Raw genomic sequence first — 18,412 nt, forward strand, 5'->3', positions numbered from 1 at the left:
CTTTTTGATGCTATTCTAAGTGGAACTGTTTTCTTAATTTCCTTTTCAAATTGTTTAGTGTATAGAAATACAATGGATTTTTGTGTGTTGCTTTTGTGTCTTGTTGCTCTGCTAAATTCATTTATTAGTTCTAATACAGTTTTTTTCTAATACTCTTTTGGTATGAAATCTTTAGGGTTTTCTACATACAGGATGTCATCTACAAACATGATTTTACTTCTTTCAAACTGGGATATGCTTATTTATTTAATTGCTCTGGCTATAACTTCCAACACTATGTTGAATAGAAGTGCAAAAAGTGGGCATTGAGTCTTTCACCATTAACTATGCATGATGTTAACTGTGGGTTTTTCATATGTGGTCTCTGTTACATAGTTTACTTCTATTCCGTGTTGAGTGTTTTATTCCGAGTTACGTTGAGTGTTTTTTTTAACCATGAAAGGGTTTTCAATTTTGTGAAATGCTTTTCCTACATCAATTAAGTTGATCATCTGAGATTTTAATGTGGCATGCTACATTGATTTTTGTATTTTGGACCATCCTCGCATTCTGGGAATGAATCCCACTTGGTCAAGGTGTATAATCCTTTTAACATGCTGCTGATTTCAGTTTGCTAGTATTTTGTTGAGGGTATTTGCATCAATATTCAAAGGGATATTGGCTTGTAGTTTTGTTTTCTTGTAGCATCTTTGTCTGGCTTGGGTGTCAGGGTAATGTTGGCCTTACAGAATGAGTTAAGAAGTGCTCCCTCCTCTTCAGTTTTTTGGAAAAATGTGAGAAGAATTGGTGTTCTTCTTTGAATGTTTGGTAGAACTCATCACTGAAGCCTTCAGGTCCCAGGCTTTTCTTTTTGTTGGGAGGGTTTTGATTACTCCTTCAGTCTCCTTAATAGTTATAGGTCTATTCAGATTTTCTATTTCTTTGTAACTCATTCTTTTTTTTTTTTTTTTTTTTTTTGCGGTATGCGGGCCTCTCACTGTCGTGGCCTCTCCCGTCACGGAGCACAGGCTCCGGACGCGCAGGCTCAGCGGCCATGGCTCACGGGCCCAGCCGCTCCGCGGCATGTGGGATCTTCCCGGACCGGGGCACGAACCCGTGTCCCTTGCATCGGCAGGCGGACTCTCAACCACTGCGCCACCAGGGAGGCCCATCAGTCTTTTTTTAATAAATTGATTTATTTTATTTATTTATTTTTGGCTGCATTGGGTCTTCGTTGCTGTGCGTGGGCTTTCTCTAGTTGCGGTGAGTGGGGGTGCGCGGGCTTCTCATTGCAGCGGATTCTCTTGTTGCGGAGCACGGGCTCTAGTCGTGTGGGCTTCAGTAGTTGTGGCACGCAGTCTCAGTAGTTGTGGCACACGAGCTTAGTTGCTCCGTGGCATGTGGGATCTTCCCTAATCAGGGCTTGAACCCATTTCCCCTGCATTGGCAGGCGGATTCTTAACAACTGTGCCACCAGGGAAGCTCCTGTGACTCAGACTTGATAGGTTTTGTATTTCTAGGTATTTGTCCATTTCATCTAGGATATCCAATTTGTTGGCGTACAATTATGTTGGTTCACAACCTCAGGAGTTCCCCGGGTGAAATTTAAAACTGGCCCCTGCTCTCGAGGGCAAGAGACCAAAGAAAGAAGCAGCCACTCCAGATTGGCAGGTGGCAGTTTTAATAAAAGGATTTACATAGGAAGCTTGTCTTGGGCGGCTGCAAGATGAGTAGATCTCTGCCACCTGCCTGTCAGAATCTTAAGAGTTTACACAGATGCCTTAATGGGGTTCAGTCACTAAATACAGTCCAGATGGGCTCAATAACACACCACTCTCTCAAGGCTGCATCACCGATGTCGCTCCTAATGTAGGAACTGTGGGCAGAATGGACATTCCAAGGACACGGAAGAGGGTAAGAGCCTCCAATTGCCCAGGTCCAGCTCACAGCTCATCAGTGCCTTTAAATCCAATCGAATTAGAGAAGAATTCCAGGAATCCTAGAACCAACACAGAAGACTCATCCTTGAGATTCTGTTCCTCTAGAAACAGTTCCAATACCAGAACCTATATCAGTCGGGGTCCACCAAGGAAAGAGAAACAGGGGAATTCCCTGGTGGTCCAGTGGTTAGGACTCTGAGCTCTCACTGCCGAGGGCGCGGGTTCAGTCCCTGGTCAGGGAACTAAGATCCCGCAAGCTGTGAGGCATGGCCAAAAAAAAAAAAAGAAAAAAAAGAAGCAGAAACGGTACGACACATATTAAGGAATTCATTGCAAGGAATTGATTTCAGTGACTGTGGGGTCTGGATGGACAAGCCTGAAATGTGGAGAGCAGGCTGTCAGGAAGGGCAGACTGGAATGCTTGGGCCTGGGCTGAGGCTGCTGTACACACGCGAATCCCTGAATCCCTTCCTCATCCGGGAACCTCAGCCCTGCTCTCAGGGCCTTTTGACGGATTAAATCAGGCCTACCCAGATTATCTAGGATAATCTCACTTGCTTGGTTAACTGGCTATGGGCTTTAATCACATTGACTAAATACCTTCACAGCAACACCCAGATTAGCGTCTGATTGAATAAATGGAGACTATAGCCAAGATGACTCTTCCAATGACTTTCCCCCTGCCCGCAGCCACCAGGCGCCTCAGTGACTCTGGTCAGCCTCACCTCCCTCTAGTGCATACACTCCCACGCTGACCCTCGAATTGCTGCCAGTCTAAACGGAGAAGCAGAGAAACTCAGGACTGGGGCCTCCCACCTGTGTAACTTCAAACCAACCTGCACAATGGGTGCCTGGGAATGTCTTTATTTATTTTTTAAATATTTATTTATTTAGGCTGTGCCGGGTCTTCGTTGTGGCACACGAGATTTTTTTAGTTGCAGCGTGCGGGCCTCTTAGTTGCAGCATGCATGTGGGATCTAGTTCCCTGACCAGGGATTGAACCCGGGCCCCCTGCATTGGGAGTCTTAGCCACAGGACAACCAGGGAAGTCCCTGGGATTGTCTTTCATTGAATTTCTAAAATTCACTTAACAAAGTTTAATCATTTCAAAGTGAACAATTCCGTGGATTTGGTACATTCACAATGTTGTATAGCCATCACCTCTATCCAGTCCCCAAACATTTCCATCACCACAGAAGGAAACCTGGTACTCATTCGACCCTCCCCACCCAGGCACTTTAAAACCAATCTGGGCAGCAGTGCTGTCAGGGCATCAAGCAGGGAGAATTTGGACACTAGAGCCCAGAGCCCTGGCTGATCTGCTGTGGGCAGAGGTGCCCTCCTTGGCGGGCAGCGGCTGAAGCCTGTTACTCTTTCACAATCTTGGGGCTGTAGTTGGGTTGGACAGCTTCGGCAAGCTCCCGTGCGTACATCTCGTACCTGCCTGTCATCTGAAAGCGAAACACAGACTTTAGAGGTTCCCGTTTCATAACCGCCCTCATTTGCTCGCCACCACCTGCTGCCACTGGAGGGCAGCCATGGGACAGAAATGCGTTAGGAAGGCTGGTTGACAGGACAGTCTCAGAGTATAATATAGAGGCACAACCCCCGTGTAACCTTTTGGCAACGATTCCGGGGCTGTGGCGAAGATCACGGATGCCGGTGATGACTCACACCCCCTAGCCCCTCCTGCTGAAAGACCTCTGTGATCTTTGGCCAGAAGGTGTGGTGGCTCCAAGTCAGGAGGGAGGAGGGTTTGACCTGCTCCCGGTCACGAGCCAGGAGTGGAGTTGCTGGGATTCGCACCCTGGTCCCCTGGCTCTGGAGGCCCATCCATTCCACATGGCATCTCATCGTGGACACAGACAGAGGCTGGGGGTGGGGCCGGAAAGCCCACCCAGGGTGCTCACACCCCAGCATTCCCTCCCTCCCTCCTTTCCAAAGCCTTGACGGGAACTCATGCCCATCACCACAGCTTGGGAAGGCTTCCGCTTTCAAAAAGTTACTAATGAGGGCTTCCCTGGTGGCGCAGTGGTTGAGAGTCCACCTGCCGATGCAGGGGACACGGGTTCGTGCCCCGGTCCGGGAAGATCCCACATGCCGCGGAGCGGCTGGGCCCGTGAGCCATGGCCGCTGAACCTGCGTGTCCAGAGCCTGTGCTCCGCAACGGGAGAGGCCACAACAGTGAGAGGCCTGCATACCGCAAAAATAAAAAAATAAAAAAAAAAAAAAAGTTACTAATGAGAAACCATTCTGTTTATTGGTTCCGACTTCTAATTTGTGTGGAATCCTGCATTAATCTAAGCTTCCAGAGGAGGAGAGATAGGCCAGGAGACTTTCATGTGGGCAGTGCCTTCTCTGTCCAATGAGAACTTGGGACTCAGGAAACATGCCCAAGGACCCACCCTCACATAAACAGGGGAGTCAGGCCTAAAGCCCACATCTGGCTGGATCCGAAGTCCTGGTCCCTTCCAGACATGCTGGGCAAAGTCATTCCGTCCTGACAATGCAATGTTCATTTGTGTGTATGATTTTCTTTCTTTTTTTAATTTAATTTTTTAATACAGTATGTTCTTATTAGTTATCTATTTTATACATATTAGTGTATATATGTCAATCCCAATCTCCCAATTCATCCCCCCCCCGCCCCCGCCCATCCCCCCCCCGCCTCTTTCCCACCTTGGTGTGCATATGTTTGTTCTCTACATCTGATGATTTTCTTATAAGTGGGTGCAGAGTTGGTGGAAATACTGCTAGACACTAACACAGCAAACTCCATCTGTGTCCTTGATGAGATGCCATATTTTTGGGGGGGTCCCAGGCTGCAAGCACCCTACCCCAGGAGGTGGGCACTTATACTCCTGTGGTGTCACAGGGTATTGGTCTCCAAGGCCACCTGGGGCCTTCGAGTTCAGCCTCTTGTTTTACAAATGGGAGTACTGAGGCTGGGAGCAGAAGGGGCTTGCGAGGCAATGGCAGAGCCAGGCCTGGATCCCATTTCTCTGCTTGACCCACTTCCCTCCATTGTCAAGGCCTAGACTCGGGGCATGGCCACAGGCAGAGCCAGACATCCACATTTACCTTGTGATAAGTGCAAATGCCTGGAAAGGAAAACAGGATTAGCGAGGCCAATCCACTCTATTCTCTGGACAAATGAAATTGAGATTAATTTGCTTGAAGGTGCCCAGAATCTAAATCAGATGAGCAGAGAATTTATTGAGGCCGGCTGCCTGGGCATCGTATGACCCAGTGGTTCCTCCCCTGAGCACTGGCCCTGGCCTTCAAGGAGTCAGACACCAGGCCTTCTGCTCAACTCATAGCCTCAAGCGGCTGTCCCTGAGGCCCACAGCAGCCGCGGTTCCCAGGGCTGGGGGCAGGACAGGCCCACGTGGAGGAGCAGGGGACTCAGAACCCACCTTGAAGCCCCAGATGTCATTCACCTGCCGGCAGAGGTTGAGGTCGAGCTCGGTGACCAGCAGCCCATCCCGGTTGCGGGAGAGCCCGGGGGTCCGGCTGCCATCAGGGGCCGCCACGTAGCTTGAGCCATAAAAGTAGCCGAAGTCCCGGTGAGCTGTGAAGGAGCAAAGGCAAGGCCCCGGTGAGCTCAGGCAGACATGGGTGGACTCGGCAGGGGGACGGGTGCACCAAGAGACTCCCAGGACAAAGGGTCCCCACCTCCCTTCCCAGTGGTGGCCAAGGTCCCAAGGACCTGCCTCCCTCCTTGTGCCTGGAGGCCCAGCAAGTGGCTGCATGTCACCCTCAGAGCCCTCACCTCTGCCCCAGGAACCTTTTACAGGTCACCCTAGTAGAGGTATTGGCTTCCGGCTCCAGCATCAGCCACCATAGCCCAAGGGAGTTGCATGGCTCTGCAGGGCCTCCCGTCGTGGCCCCGCACGGTGAGCTGGCAGCTCTGCCCTCGCCAGCCGCCAGCCGTGCCAGCTGTCACCCCCACCCTCCCTCCACACCTCGGTCCCCTCACCAGTAAAGCAGGGTAACAGCCACCCTGAAGGTGTGTAGGTAGCACGTGGGCGCAGTGCAGGGCCCAGCTGGCCTCACTTTCCTGCAGGGAGCTAAGTGAGACTAGAGACTCATGAGGTCTCCAAGGCCTCACGTTGGGGGGGATGTGGAGCCCTTTCAGGAAATGCTTTTCTGGGAGACAGACCCCCTCAGCACCCCCTGCTTCCCAGGGCGGGAACCATGAGCGAGTTCAGACACCTCCTTGGTGAGGGGGCAGCCCCCCTCCCACATTCCAGGCTAGAGAGGTGAGGCGGGGGGGTGGTGGCAGATTCCTAGCAGAGGTGAGGTGAGACCTGCCCTCAGATCAAAACAAGCTGTGGATTCTAGGAACCCAAGGCAGCCATGCTGGGCTCTGGGGCATTTGTACAGCTGGGGAGTGAGGGGTGTGGACGAGGACAAAGGGAGGGGAGAGTGAGGTCTGTGGGGTGGATGATGCACCCCTATTTCAGGGCGCTCACAAAGGGCTCCCCCACACCTCAGTCCATCTTCACCCTAGTCCCGGGGGAGGGATGGAGTCTGATCCAATCTCTACTCCATCCTCATCCGGGGAATGAGGTGGTCACAGGCCCAGGAATGCCGATCCACATGGGAACACAGCTGTGCTGACACAGTCTGTGGGGTAGACCCTGCCCGGAAGCGGCAGATGGGGAAGGAACAGTGAGGCCCACCCCTCATATGCAGTCCCACGGAAAGTTACAGGACATACCTTTCTTGCCATCCCCAGAGGTGAACTCGTTCGGAAAGAACTCCTGGGAAATAAAACCAAGGTAAGACACACCTATAGGGGGCGCTGCTGGGTTGTTCATCAACGTCAGGCTGGGGTGAGGGAGTTAGGAGTTAAAGTGATGTGGACCAGCCTGAACTTAACTGGTCCCTGCTGAGTCCCAGCCCCAGGCCAGCAGGCGGCCAGCGGGGCATCTGACTAGCCAGGGGAAGACCCAGATTTTGCCATCTGCTGGGAGAAGAGAAAGTCATTGCAGAGAGTGGTTCCCAGGGCCGTGGAGGGCGTCTGAGGCTCGCCTGCTAGAGTCATAAAGTCCAGCCTGGGGTCTGCGAAGGCAGCGGTGGGGGGTGGGGGTGGTGTCTGCTCGTGGCTCTCAATATCTTCCAGAAGCCTAATGGAAACTGCATATCCAGCAGGGACAGGGATACGCGGGCTAATTAAAACACCAAGTCTCTTTACGTTGTCAGAAATTAGACCGACTTAGTGTTCTCTCTGACTGATCAGATGCTCTGATTAGAGTTTGACATCTGATTAGTAAGAATGAGGAAGAGGATGTGTTTTGCAATAAATACATGGCGTGTGTAGTCAGAATCCTTTGGTGCATGCGGTCAAGGGTGGGTGGGGAGAAATTGGGTACTTGGTGGTACTGAGGTGAGAGCCTTTCAAAATGGTTTCAGCTAAAGACAAAACAGACAAAAACAGGGGAGGGACAGTGCTTTCTTCCAAAGTGACAGAAGCCAGTCTGCCCCCTGCTGGGACCCTAGCATGTGGGGTGTGCCTGCATGCAGAGAGGAGGTGTAACAACAGGTGTCCCCAGCAGGGCCACAGCAACAGCAATTCTTTCCCTTGTGGCTTTTGCTGCTCTGAAGAGGCTGGGCCCCGCTGGCAGGCAGGTTTCGCGGCAGCTGCAGGAGGGCTCTCTGGAGGCCAGGCCTCGGGCACTTACCTCGCCTACCCGGTTGATGGCGCAGGTGAAGCAGTGATTGGCGATGGCTGCGTTTCTGGCCTCGATTGGCCACAGGGACTCACTGTGAGAGCGGAAGGAGAGGAACCAGGTTACCGACTTCCCAGCCAGGCTCAGAGGATGCTCGGCCCCGAGCTGCAGCCCGGGTGCCAGCCTTCCAGGCCTGCAGTGGAGATGGCCAGGGAGACTCACTGCATCCGTGGGTGATCCCAAACCCACAAACAGGCCGGCTCGTCCCCGGCTCAAGCCAAAGCGGCCTTTTGGAGAGGGCCCAATGCAGCAGAAGCAGCCCTGGATCAAAGCCTCATCCTGACTCAGTTTCCTTTTCTGAAACTTCCTCAGAGACCATACAGATGAAGCTTCTGGGGGCGGGGTGGGGGTGGGAGGCTGTGTGGCAGGAACCCCTTAACTGCTGCTTCTCACTCGTTCCCTCCTCCCAGGTGGGGGTCAGGAACCCACCTCCCAGGCTGGTAAATGTCAGAAGGGAGCTGGGGCCCTGGTGGCTTGTGTGTAACGTATCCCCCAATCCCTACCCTGCTGTGCTGCCTTGCAACGCAGTCTCTACAGGGGGAGATTTCAGGCCTAGCAAACAGAGCACACCTGAAAGGAATTTAGGTTGTAGGTGGGCATCGCCTCCCCTGTGCTGGCTCCCATTTCCCGGTGCCCCCCCATCTCCCTCTTCTGAACCCTGAGTCTCGCAGCCGAGGCCCCCTGGTTCTCCTACGGGCCCAGGAAGGAGTCATCCCACAGGCACAGCTGAGCTGCAGGCCTCCCTCAGTCCAGCACCTGCGAAGTGGGGACAGGGTGGGAAACTTCGCCCCAACCAGACAGGTCCTTCCCCAGCCCACCAAAGAAAATGTGCCGCGGGATTCAGTGGGCCTCCTTGTCACTAATTATCTGTCTGAGGAGCAAGGCGATTAGGATTCTGAACTGACAGATGTAATGCCCACTTAGAAACGCTGAGTGACTGGGAGCGGGATGCCCTGGAATCTTCCTTCCTGTCAGCATGCACCTGGTTTAAACCACAGAGTAGGTGGAAGGGGTGGGTGGGTGCTTGTCACAAGCCTAATTCTCAGGAGGATTCACGAGTCTGGAAGAAAAAAAATCACAGGCTTGATTGAGGGGACTCATTTTGCCGCTTTTCTCCCCCCTCCAGCTGCTAAGCCGAGCTGACAAAACTTTTAAGAAAGGATTTTTACAGAAACACACCCGTCAATGACATTTTCGGGAATTAAACAGACAGTTGCAGAGCGAGTGCCATAAAACATCATTCTTGCAGTCCTCCAGGGAGGGTGCGGAGTGCAGGACTCAAAACCACAGCTGGCAATAAAACGGAGGCTCTCAAAACAAGCAAGGGGGGGCTTCCCTGGTGGCGCAGTGGTTGGGAGTCCGCCTGCCGATGCAGGGGACGCGGGTTCATGCCCCGGTCCGGGAGGATCCCGCGAGCTACGGAGCGGCTGGGCCCGTAAGCCATGGCCACTGGGCCTGCGCATTCAGAGCCTGCACATCCGGAGCCTGTGCTCCGCGACAGGAGGGGCCACAGCAGTGAGAGGCCCGTGTACCGCAAAAAACAAACAAACAAACAAACAAACAAAACAAGCAAGGGAAAGGAAGCCGGAGGTTCGTAAGAGCCAGGGCATGCGGGAATCGTGGAGAGCCCGGTGGGGGTATGGGGACATCTGCCACTTTCCCAGCGCGGTGTACACAAGCCCCTAAAAATAATCACAGTGGGAAGGGGAAAGGCATCGAGGGGTGGGGATGGCGGCTTTCCTATTAACACACATACGTGGTAGAAATCCTTGACCACACGGGCTGCACGGTTTGTCAGGATGACTCAGTTCGTCAAAAAGCACTTTGCCGGGGCTTCCCTGGTGCCGCAGTGGTTGAGAGTCCGCCCTCCGACGCAAGGGACACGGGTTCGTGCCCCGGTCTGGGAGAATCCCACTTGCCGCGGAGCGGCTGGGCCCGTGAGCCATGGCCGCTGAGGCTGTGCGTCCGGAGCCTGTGCTCCGCAACGGGAGAGGCCACCACAGTGAGAGGCCCGCATGTCGCAAAGAAAAAAAAAAGCACTTTGCCTCCATTGGGTGCTTGGAACTGTGGGACCCACAAATGAGGATACCCTTCCAATCTGTGCATGTGCACGTGTGTGTGTGTCTGGGGGGCTCTGATACAGGAGGTGGGAGATGCCGGAGAAGGGGATGGATGCTTCCAGAAGCTGTGAGCCGATGCTTGTGCGCAGCTTGTGGGGATCTGCCTGGCATCGTGCTTGCCATCAATTCTACAAATAATCATTCAGTATTTTAAGAAACTCAGAGTTGCACCATCCTAGTGAACCACCTGTTGTAATTTTCCCACGCTCTACGACCATCCTCAGTCTTTGCAGAGTTCTGATCCCAGCCTGGAAACATCTTTTTGCTCACAGGCTTTCATCATGGTGCTGCAGTACCTCCATGAAGATTTGTTTTAGTGGCTGTACGATAACCCATGGAAAAGACGGGCTGGCATTGACCTGACTCTGACCTCTCTCTCCCTTCCAGCTTTTCTTGTAATCAATCATGCTGCCATGAGCATCTTCAGGCAGGCAGCCTTCCCCTCCTCTCTCAGATGCATCCTCAGGCTAAGGTTCTCAGACTATAATTATCTGGTCAAGGTGTGGACACTGTGGGAACTTGTGAGACATGCTGCTTCTGAAAGACCTGTCAGAGTTTTAACTGCCAGCAGAACCACATCCTTGGAGGGCACCAGTTGGACCACTGTTGGCCAAGGAAGGAAGATCGATAACTTAATAAGCCAAGGACATGTGTGTGTTACGTTGAGGTGCTTCTGTTTGCTTAATTGGGGCTGATAAAAGCCTGGGGGCGCTTGGTTGGAGAGGTGACCATCTGATTCCAGGCCACAGCTGTGCCCGGCCCAGCCTGACAGCAGCTGTACCCGGTGGGGAACTGGCTTCAGGATCCACCAGGGACCCCTTTGGGGAGATGGAGCTTGCTGGATGTCTTACACATGGCCAGCAGGAGGGGCTGCTCTAGGGCCCAGAGGTTCTGCCCAGGCTTGGTGGCCCGATGACCAGGAATCACCCTTTGTCGCAACTGCCAATGGATGTTGTCATAGTGGCCATGCTGCCAGGAGGCCCCCAGAGATTCTCTGAGGGGAGATCCAAGACTCGAGTGTCCCCTTCTGCCTGACAGTGCCCCCCTAGACTTAGACAAGATGGGGTGCATGGATGGGGTGGCAGGTCTGGGGTAGCAGAGGGGGGGTCTGCGTTCTGCGAGGGACCTGCTGTGCAGATCAGAGCACTGAGGGAAGTCATGCTGTGGAGGGGGCATCACGCTCAAGAGAAAGGTAAAGTGAATGTCACATCCTGACTTTTAGAAGAAATTAGACTGAAATTTCATGGAGAGCGAGGACAAGAATGACAGGGGTGGGCTGACAGGGAACTCAGGGCTGCCCCCCAGAACTCCCCCAGCTGACCCCACGTGGGGACCGGGACTCCCCCTCCCGGCACTGTCCCGCTGACAGAGAGTGAAAGCCAGTACCTCCTGACCCAGCAATGCTGCTTTGGAGGAAGTGAGCTGGGGAGAGAGGTATTTGCACACAAATTCCTAGAGCTTTGGTACTTGTTCATGATGCAAAGCTGGAAACCACCCAGAAGCTCAGCCTTTGGGGAGACAGAAGCAGCGGAAGCGCAGTCGTGCTGGGTCATCTCAGCCGCCTGCTCTTATTCAGTGAGGGGCCCAGGGCTTGCCCAGGAGCTCAGGGGTGCCAGGCCCACCCTCTACCCTGGTCACAACAGCTTTATCTACTCAGGGGTGAGGTTAACACCCAAACACGGGTTCTGTGTTATCAGAAGGAAACACTTGGTCGGCTAAAAACAGGTTTCAGAGCCACCTGACTGATGTCTTAAGGACCCTCTCAGCTCCGACCCATCGTCTGCTCCTTCTCTCGTCTGGGTGTCTGCCCTCCGTGCTCCGGACTCTGCAGACAGGAGACTTAGGACTCCTCATTCGTCACCCCACCTCCCAACCCCCCAGGAGCACAGCTGTGACAGGAGGGGGAGCTGAAGCTGGCCAGGTACCTCTGATGCTCCAGACCCCTTAGAAGGGGAGCTTTTCTGAATTCTGTCAGCGATGGGGGAGATTATTATTACCTGAGACACCATCATAGCCAAGGATGGCATTTTGCAGTACAGCACAGCTCTTTAGGAGGGATCGTAATTGACACTTGCAGTATTTTTTCCCAGAAAAGTTGGCACCATCCCAGGATTCAGATGACCTGGTGGTCGCACCTGCCTGCTGTTTCCCAAACCTGCCTCCGCGCCCTGCAGCCTGCCCCCAGAACCCTCCCAAGTCCCCTGTGCCAAGTGACCTGAGCGCTCCGATGGTGGCCGAGGGGTTGAAGATGACCTCAGCACCGTTGATGCTATACATGAGCCAGTTGAGGGGGTGGTGCCGCCCGTAGCAAATGTTCACGGCGATCCTCCCGAACTGAGTCTGGAACACGGGGTGGCCCAGGTTTCCCTCCATGTAGTATGTGGACTGGAAGACAAAGGGTCATGTATGGATGCCCCTGAGCTGTCAAGTTTCCCTTTCCTTAGACTTGACAGAAAAATGAGATGTCACCCATACTCCAAAAGGGATGCTCCTGGTATGACTCTACTTTAAGTTCCAAAATTTCAATCCACTTAAAAAAAAAACCCAAAATCTGAAAACCCAGACACAATAACAACAAGCTGACCCAAGGGGAAATCACCGTGGCTTGAGCACTTACCCACAATTTCTTTTGTGGGATGTTAAAAAGTCCCCAAAGCAACTTCCCAAAGTATTTCAAAGATAAACTTGGTGAGGTTTCAATCGTGGTACAACTAGAGGCTGAGGTGTATGGTCAGTGTTAACACAAGTTGGTCAATGTCCTCACCAACCACCTGTTCCCATAAGAAGGTTAGAGCTGAAGGGACGGGGGCTCATCCAGAGCAGCTCTTACCCTGCTTGGGGGGAACAGCGTAGCCCAGTGGACACAGGACTTGCCTGGCTAACGAAGGCCAATATGAGGCTAGAATCCCACTCTGAAAGTGCTCTTCTCCACAAAGCTCCCTGGGCACTCTGCCTGGGGTCAAGGACGTCCCTGTTCGGCAGGCAGGTGGGACACGGTCCTGCCAACCCTGCCTCTCCGCCTGCCCCCTTGGGGTGCTGGTCAGGGTCTCACACAGATCTGCTTCCTGCCTTCTGCCTCCTCCCATTAATTTCAAAATTCGTCAGAGTCGAGCAGCAACCAGGATGTGCACACAGGGTGGACGCCAGAGCAGATCCTTGTGTGTTGAGACAAGCCCGTCACTATCTGTGGGGAGCTAAAGATTAATCCCAGGGTAAACAGGTGAGGGGCACGTCTTCCCGCCCTCGCCTCCAGCTGTCACTGGGGAATGCTGGCTTCTTCTTTCTCCCCAGAGGGCCTTGGCTAGCTCTGCACATCCTTTCTCGTCTGCCTGACCAGCCTGAGAGTGGCTGGGACCCCCACAATCAGGGAGGGCGGCAAAGGATGGGGATATCACATCCTGAACAACTGTACTTACTGCAGATCAAGTTCAGACTTCATATCTTAGGCATTAGGTGGAGTTCATTTCCCTCCTTCAAACATCCACCTTCCTCCACCTACACATCCATGATGGGCATTAACTGACCAGAACAGCTCCCCTGACTTACAGCCTGATTATGGGCACCAAGCCCCAGCTTACACACCTGTGCACAGACACACATTCCTCGCTGTCACCTGACACGTGGACGTGGCTGACTCAGACCCCATGGGAGCCATGGACAAGGACCTCTCCCCACCAAACAAGAACTAGACTGTGACGGACGCGGAGCTCAGGGCCTGAAAGGGGCCACGGGAATCATTTCACGCTTGTGCACTATTGATTTTGGTTTTAATTTGTATATGACTTACTTCAAAGAAAAATTCCAGGAAGCCAAATCAGGTTATATTTTTTAAAAAGTAGCCCTCTGCGCTAAAGGCGTTTGGGACTCACCGGGAATCCCACTGCATCTCATCCACCTGTGTGATGCAGTGCAGTGCAGGGAGGCCCCCAGCGCTGCTGCCACACCGTGCTGCAGCTGCGCTGGTCATCCGAGGGGCAGCTCACCTCATTGAAGTCGCCCACTCTGGGGATGTGATTTTTCCTCGTCTTGCCCAGGACGGCTCCAGAGTTGGAGATCACCACGGCTGTGTTCCACAAGATGTCCCCATGCTCCGTGTCTCGCTCCAGGATGGGGGACACCACCACCATGTCATGCTTCCTCGCCAGCTGGAAAAAGGAGCACGGCACAGTCCTATTTTCAAATCAAGTGTCATACATTTTTATGGAAGACTCTAATGGTCCCCCTAGATAGTTAGACGGGGTTCTGAGCTCTCCCTGCATCTGTTCTTTGAAGACTAAATGCCAGCGTTGTCCTGACGCCCAAGCTTAGCTAAACAGGAACCAGCATCGTCCTTGTGCACTGTTGGTGGGAGTGTAAAAACGGTGCAGCTGCTGTGGAAAACAGTATGGCGATTCCTCAAAAATTAAAAACAAAACTACCGTATGACCTCATAATGCCACTTCTGGGTATATACCCAAAATAACTGAAATTAGTCTTTTTTCTCTTTCTGATACAAGTGAGAATAATAACTATTTATTCATTCACTTTACCATTTACTATATGTCACGTGTGTGCTAATAGGTGAAATGCATTCTCTATTCTTAAGCAGTCTAAACTTAAATAATTCTAGTCAGAATTAAATCACTTGAAATTTCAATTAGCCTAGCAACCCTAATGAGAGGGTGTATGGGTTATATCAGGATTTCTGAAATATTGAAAATAGCCCTGGGGACCTTTTCAGTGTGGATAAGGCTGATTTCCTAATTCTAAAGGGTGCACAGAGAGCTAAGTCTTTTGTTTTCCAATGCTGTGAGCCCTATACAAAGATCACAGACCCTACAGTACAAATAAAATAAAAGCAAGACTTAAAAGCCACTTCCCATAGACCTTCAGATCCAGAGGCAATAACAAGACAAAACAAAAAAGAAGGTAACAAGCGTTGACAAGATGTGGGGAAACAGGAACCTTCATAAACTGCCAGTGGGAATGTAAATGATGCCGCGTTCCTGGCGGAGTTAAACACAGCTACCATAGGAGCAGCAACCGTGCAGGAAAGTAGATTTTCACACCGATGTTCTGAGCAGCGCTATTCACAACAGCCAAAAGGTGGAAGCAACACAAGCATCTAAATAAATCGTGGTGTATACATGCAATGGAGTATTATTCAGCCTTAAAAAGGAAGGAAATCCTGGCCTATGGATGACATGGCTGTCATCCCTGACATGGATGAACCTGACGACGTTATGCCAAGTGAAATCAGGCAGGCGCAAAAGGACAAACACTGCAGGAGTGCACTCATGTGAGGCATCTAAGCTAGGCAAGTTCACAGAAACAAAGTGGAACGTCAGGCACCAGCAGCTGGGGGTGGAGGGGGTTGTTCCATGGGTGGAGGGTTTCAGATTTACAAGATGACAAAGTTCTAGAGGTTTGCTTCACAACACTGTGAAGATACTTAACATGACTGACCTGTACACTTCAAAATGGTTAAGATGATTAATTTTATGTTATGTGTTTTTTATCATAATAACAAAGAAAAAAGGGATTTCCCTGGCGGTCCAGTGGTTAAGACTCTGCGCTTCCATGGCAGGGGGTGTGGGTTTGATCCCTGGCTGGGGAACTAGGATCCCACATGCCATGTGGCACAGCCAAAATAAATAAATAAAATAAAATAAAATAAAATAAATCATATGTCTAATCTATACAAAAAAAACCCAGAACCAAACCAAACATAACTCTTGGCACCAAATTCCTTTTGTCTCAAATAAGAAGTTCAGGATCTGGTGACCAGGATGAGCAGCCCCAGCTGGTCATTTGTCATCAGCTCTTACCAGCCCGTTGCTACTTCTGACCTTAATGACAGAACAGAGGGATGGCACGGCGGGCAGAAGGGGATGCTATGAGCCACGTGGGGGCAGCTGTGGTCCCGGGGCCCTCGATACAGACAGGGGTCCCCTGGGACCAGCTCATCCCCATCCTCCCTTTGCTCTTCCTTCCTCCCACCCTGGTTCAGGCACGCCATCTGCAATCACTTCCTGCCTCGTAGCACAGAATCAACAATCTGGTGGCTGAGAGAATTTTCCCTACAGCCTGAGAACAGGGATGTTTGGAATCACAACTCAGTATTGATAGAATCACTATGATTACAGTTCTGCTCCAAAATCCCCTAAGTATATGTAGAAAGTCTGAAATGGGACATTGGAGAAATGAAAGGAGTTATTTTTTTCGAGGTGAGAATAAGCGTAAGTCACCATTTGTAACCTCTTGGAATATCATTGGGGTTTTCTGGATGACCGCTTTATTAAGATACAATTCACGGAGCATAAAGTCCATTCTTTCAAAGTGTGACATTCAGTGGTTTTCAGTACATTCAGAGTTGTGCAACCAACACCACAAGCTAATTTTAGAACATTTTCCACACCCCAAGTGGAAACCCTGTCCCCATGAGCAGTCACTCCCCATCCCCTCTCCCCACCCAGCCCCTGGCAACCACTAATCTGCTTTCTGCCTCCAAGCATTTGCCTACCCGGGACATTTCATATAAATGGGATCATAGAACATGTATTATGAGGTTTTAATAAAGAAAAAGGAAGCCCAGTTTCTACACTGATGAGACGGGCCATGCAGAGATGCTTCCATAACTCAGGCGAACAGCAAGTGGGGTAGCAGAGCTGTGGACACAGACTCGACCTTGACCTCAGTCCCCGAGTGCCAGCGCCACACTTGCCAGCTGCAGACCCTACTACGGGAGTCACCTCCAGGACCCCCTCCGTGGGCTGCAGCCCCCTCACTTAAAAAGCCATTAAGGGCCCTTCTGGCTCTGAAACTCTGATTTTAAGTGAAAGTACACTAGGGACTTCCCTGGTGGTGCAGTGGTTAAGAGTCCGCTTGCCAGCGCAGGGGACATGGGTTCAAGCCCTGGTCTGGGAAGATCCCACATGCCGCAGAGCAACTAAGCCCGTGTGCCACAACTACTGAGCCTGCGCTCTAGAGCCCACGAGCCACAACTACTGAAGCCCAGGTTCCTAGAGCCTGTTCTCTGCAACAAGAGAAGCCACCACAATGAGAAGCCCGTGCACCGCAACGAAGAGTAGCCCCCGCTCGCCACAACTAGAAAAATTCTGCGCGCAGCAACAAAGACCCAACACTGCCAAAAATAAATACATAAATAAATAAATTTATTTTATAAAAAAGAAAGTACACTAAAAAAGGGGGGGCAGGGGCAGTAAATAGTCTTATCTATTCTCACCTGGCAAAGCAAGAGCCAAATGGGTGCGTTTTCCACGGAGAAGGGCCACCCCTGGCAGCTGCGGCCTCTCTTTGTGACCTGCCCGTGTTTGGCTGCTGCCAGAGGTTAGTTAACAGTTAAAGGTAGGTTAACATCCTACCTCTTGACAGAACTTGGTGGTGGGCCCGTCCTCTGCTGACTCGGCAAATTCCGTCCATGGAAGCTTCTCTCTCGTACAGAAAGCAAAGGGCATAGCTGTGGAGAGGAGAAAGGTCAGAATCACATCCAAGCTCATGGCCTCTGAGGGGGGTCCTTGGCCTGGTGGGGGAGGGTTTCCACAGGAGATCCCAGCCCCAAGAGCCTTGGCCTGCCTTCTGAAGCCCATCCCTGGCTGTGGGGACGCCTCCCCTTTAGGCTTCATGGCAGAATAAGAGGCAAGGACAAATGTCCTTCCTATGGTCTTAAAAACACTTGCAACAGAAATCTGAACAGATACTCGCACACCCACGTTCACAGCAGCATGATTCACAACAGCCAAAAGATGGAAATGACCCAAATGTCCATCAGTGGACAAATGGATTAACAAAATGTGGTCCATCCGTTAGATGGAATATTATTCAGCCTTAAAAAGGAAGGAAAGTTTGACACTTGCTACAGCATGGGTGAACCTTGAAGACATTATGCACATTGAAATAAGCCAGACACAGAAGGACAAGTGCTATATGGTTCCACTTACATGGGGGACCTAGTATAGGCACGTTCACAGAGACAGAAAGTAGATGGTCGGTGCCAGGGGCTGGGGGAGGGGAGAATGGGGAGATGTTTAAGTTTGGGAAGATGCAAAGGTTCTGGAGATGGATGGTGGTGATGGTTACATAATAATGTGAATGTACTTAATGCTACAGAACTGTGCATTTGAAAGCGGTTAAAATGGTAAATTTTACGTTATGCCTATTTTACCACAATTTTAACAATACATATATATGTTAAAATTTTTTTGCAAAAGGTACAGCCAGAAACTGTTCCCAACCAGCAGATCCCGAGCTGCTGGCCAATCTGCTGGTTGGTTAAGAGCACAACCAAGGCTCCTTGGGGACAGCGTCAGAGGGCCACTGAGGATGGCGCTGGGACCCTCACGCATCACCATAGGAATGTTCATCGTCCCAGGGACTGAGGCTTGCTCAGGAACAAGAAAAGCCATTCATTTAATGACACCATCAGAAGTTTGGGAACCACTGGGTAGGCTGAGCACTCCCCAAGGATAAAAGCATTATTTCTGTGACCTCTGGCTAGATGCCACCATCTAGGGGGCTAATTCAATAGGAAATTTCATTAACTCACTGATTTTTGTTTGCTTAAAAAAAAAAAAGCAGGTACATATACACGCAGTAACAATTCAAAGAACGCCATGCACACCAGATTCTCAAGGGCAGT

General features: G+C 51.4%; 1 protein-coding gene across 2 annotated transcripts in view; it reads right to left on the bottom strand.

The window, feature by feature from the left end:
• Positions 1–1,552: 1,552 nt before the first annotated feature.
• Positions 1,553–18,412, bottom strand: part of UPB1 (beta-ureidopropionase 1) — a 29,265-nt gene continuing 12,405 nt past the window's right edge. The window contains exons 4-10 of one of the 2 annotated variants that reach the window (XM_082852945.1): positions 17,139–17,233; positions 13,758–13,919; positions 11,990–12,159; positions 7,607–7,688; positions 6,643–6,685; positions 5,336–5,490; positions 1,553–3,370 (exon numbers count right to left, since the gene is read on the bottom strand). In XM_082852945.1, coding sequence (XP_082709071.1) covers positions 3,287–3,370; positions 5,336–5,490; positions 6,643–6,685; positions 7,607–7,688; positions 11,990–12,159; positions 13,758–13,919; positions 17,139–17,233 — 791 coding nt within the window. In that variant the 3' untranslated portion in view covers positions 1,553–3,286. Of the gene's footprint in view, positions 3,371–4,061; positions 4,420–5,335; positions 5,491–6,642; positions 6,686–7,606; positions 7,689–11,989; positions 12,160–13,757; positions 13,920–17,138; positions 17,234–18,412 lie in introns of those variants that run through there. The other variant, XM_082852944.1, reaches the window with a different exon arrangement.

Source organism: Leucopleurus acutus (assembly GCF_964270905.1).
Source record: "Leucopleurus acutus genome assembly, chromosome: 13".
Classification (NCBI taxonomy): Eukaryota; Metazoa; Chordata; class Mammalia; order Artiodactyla; family Delphinidae; genus Leucopleurus; species Leucopleurus acutus.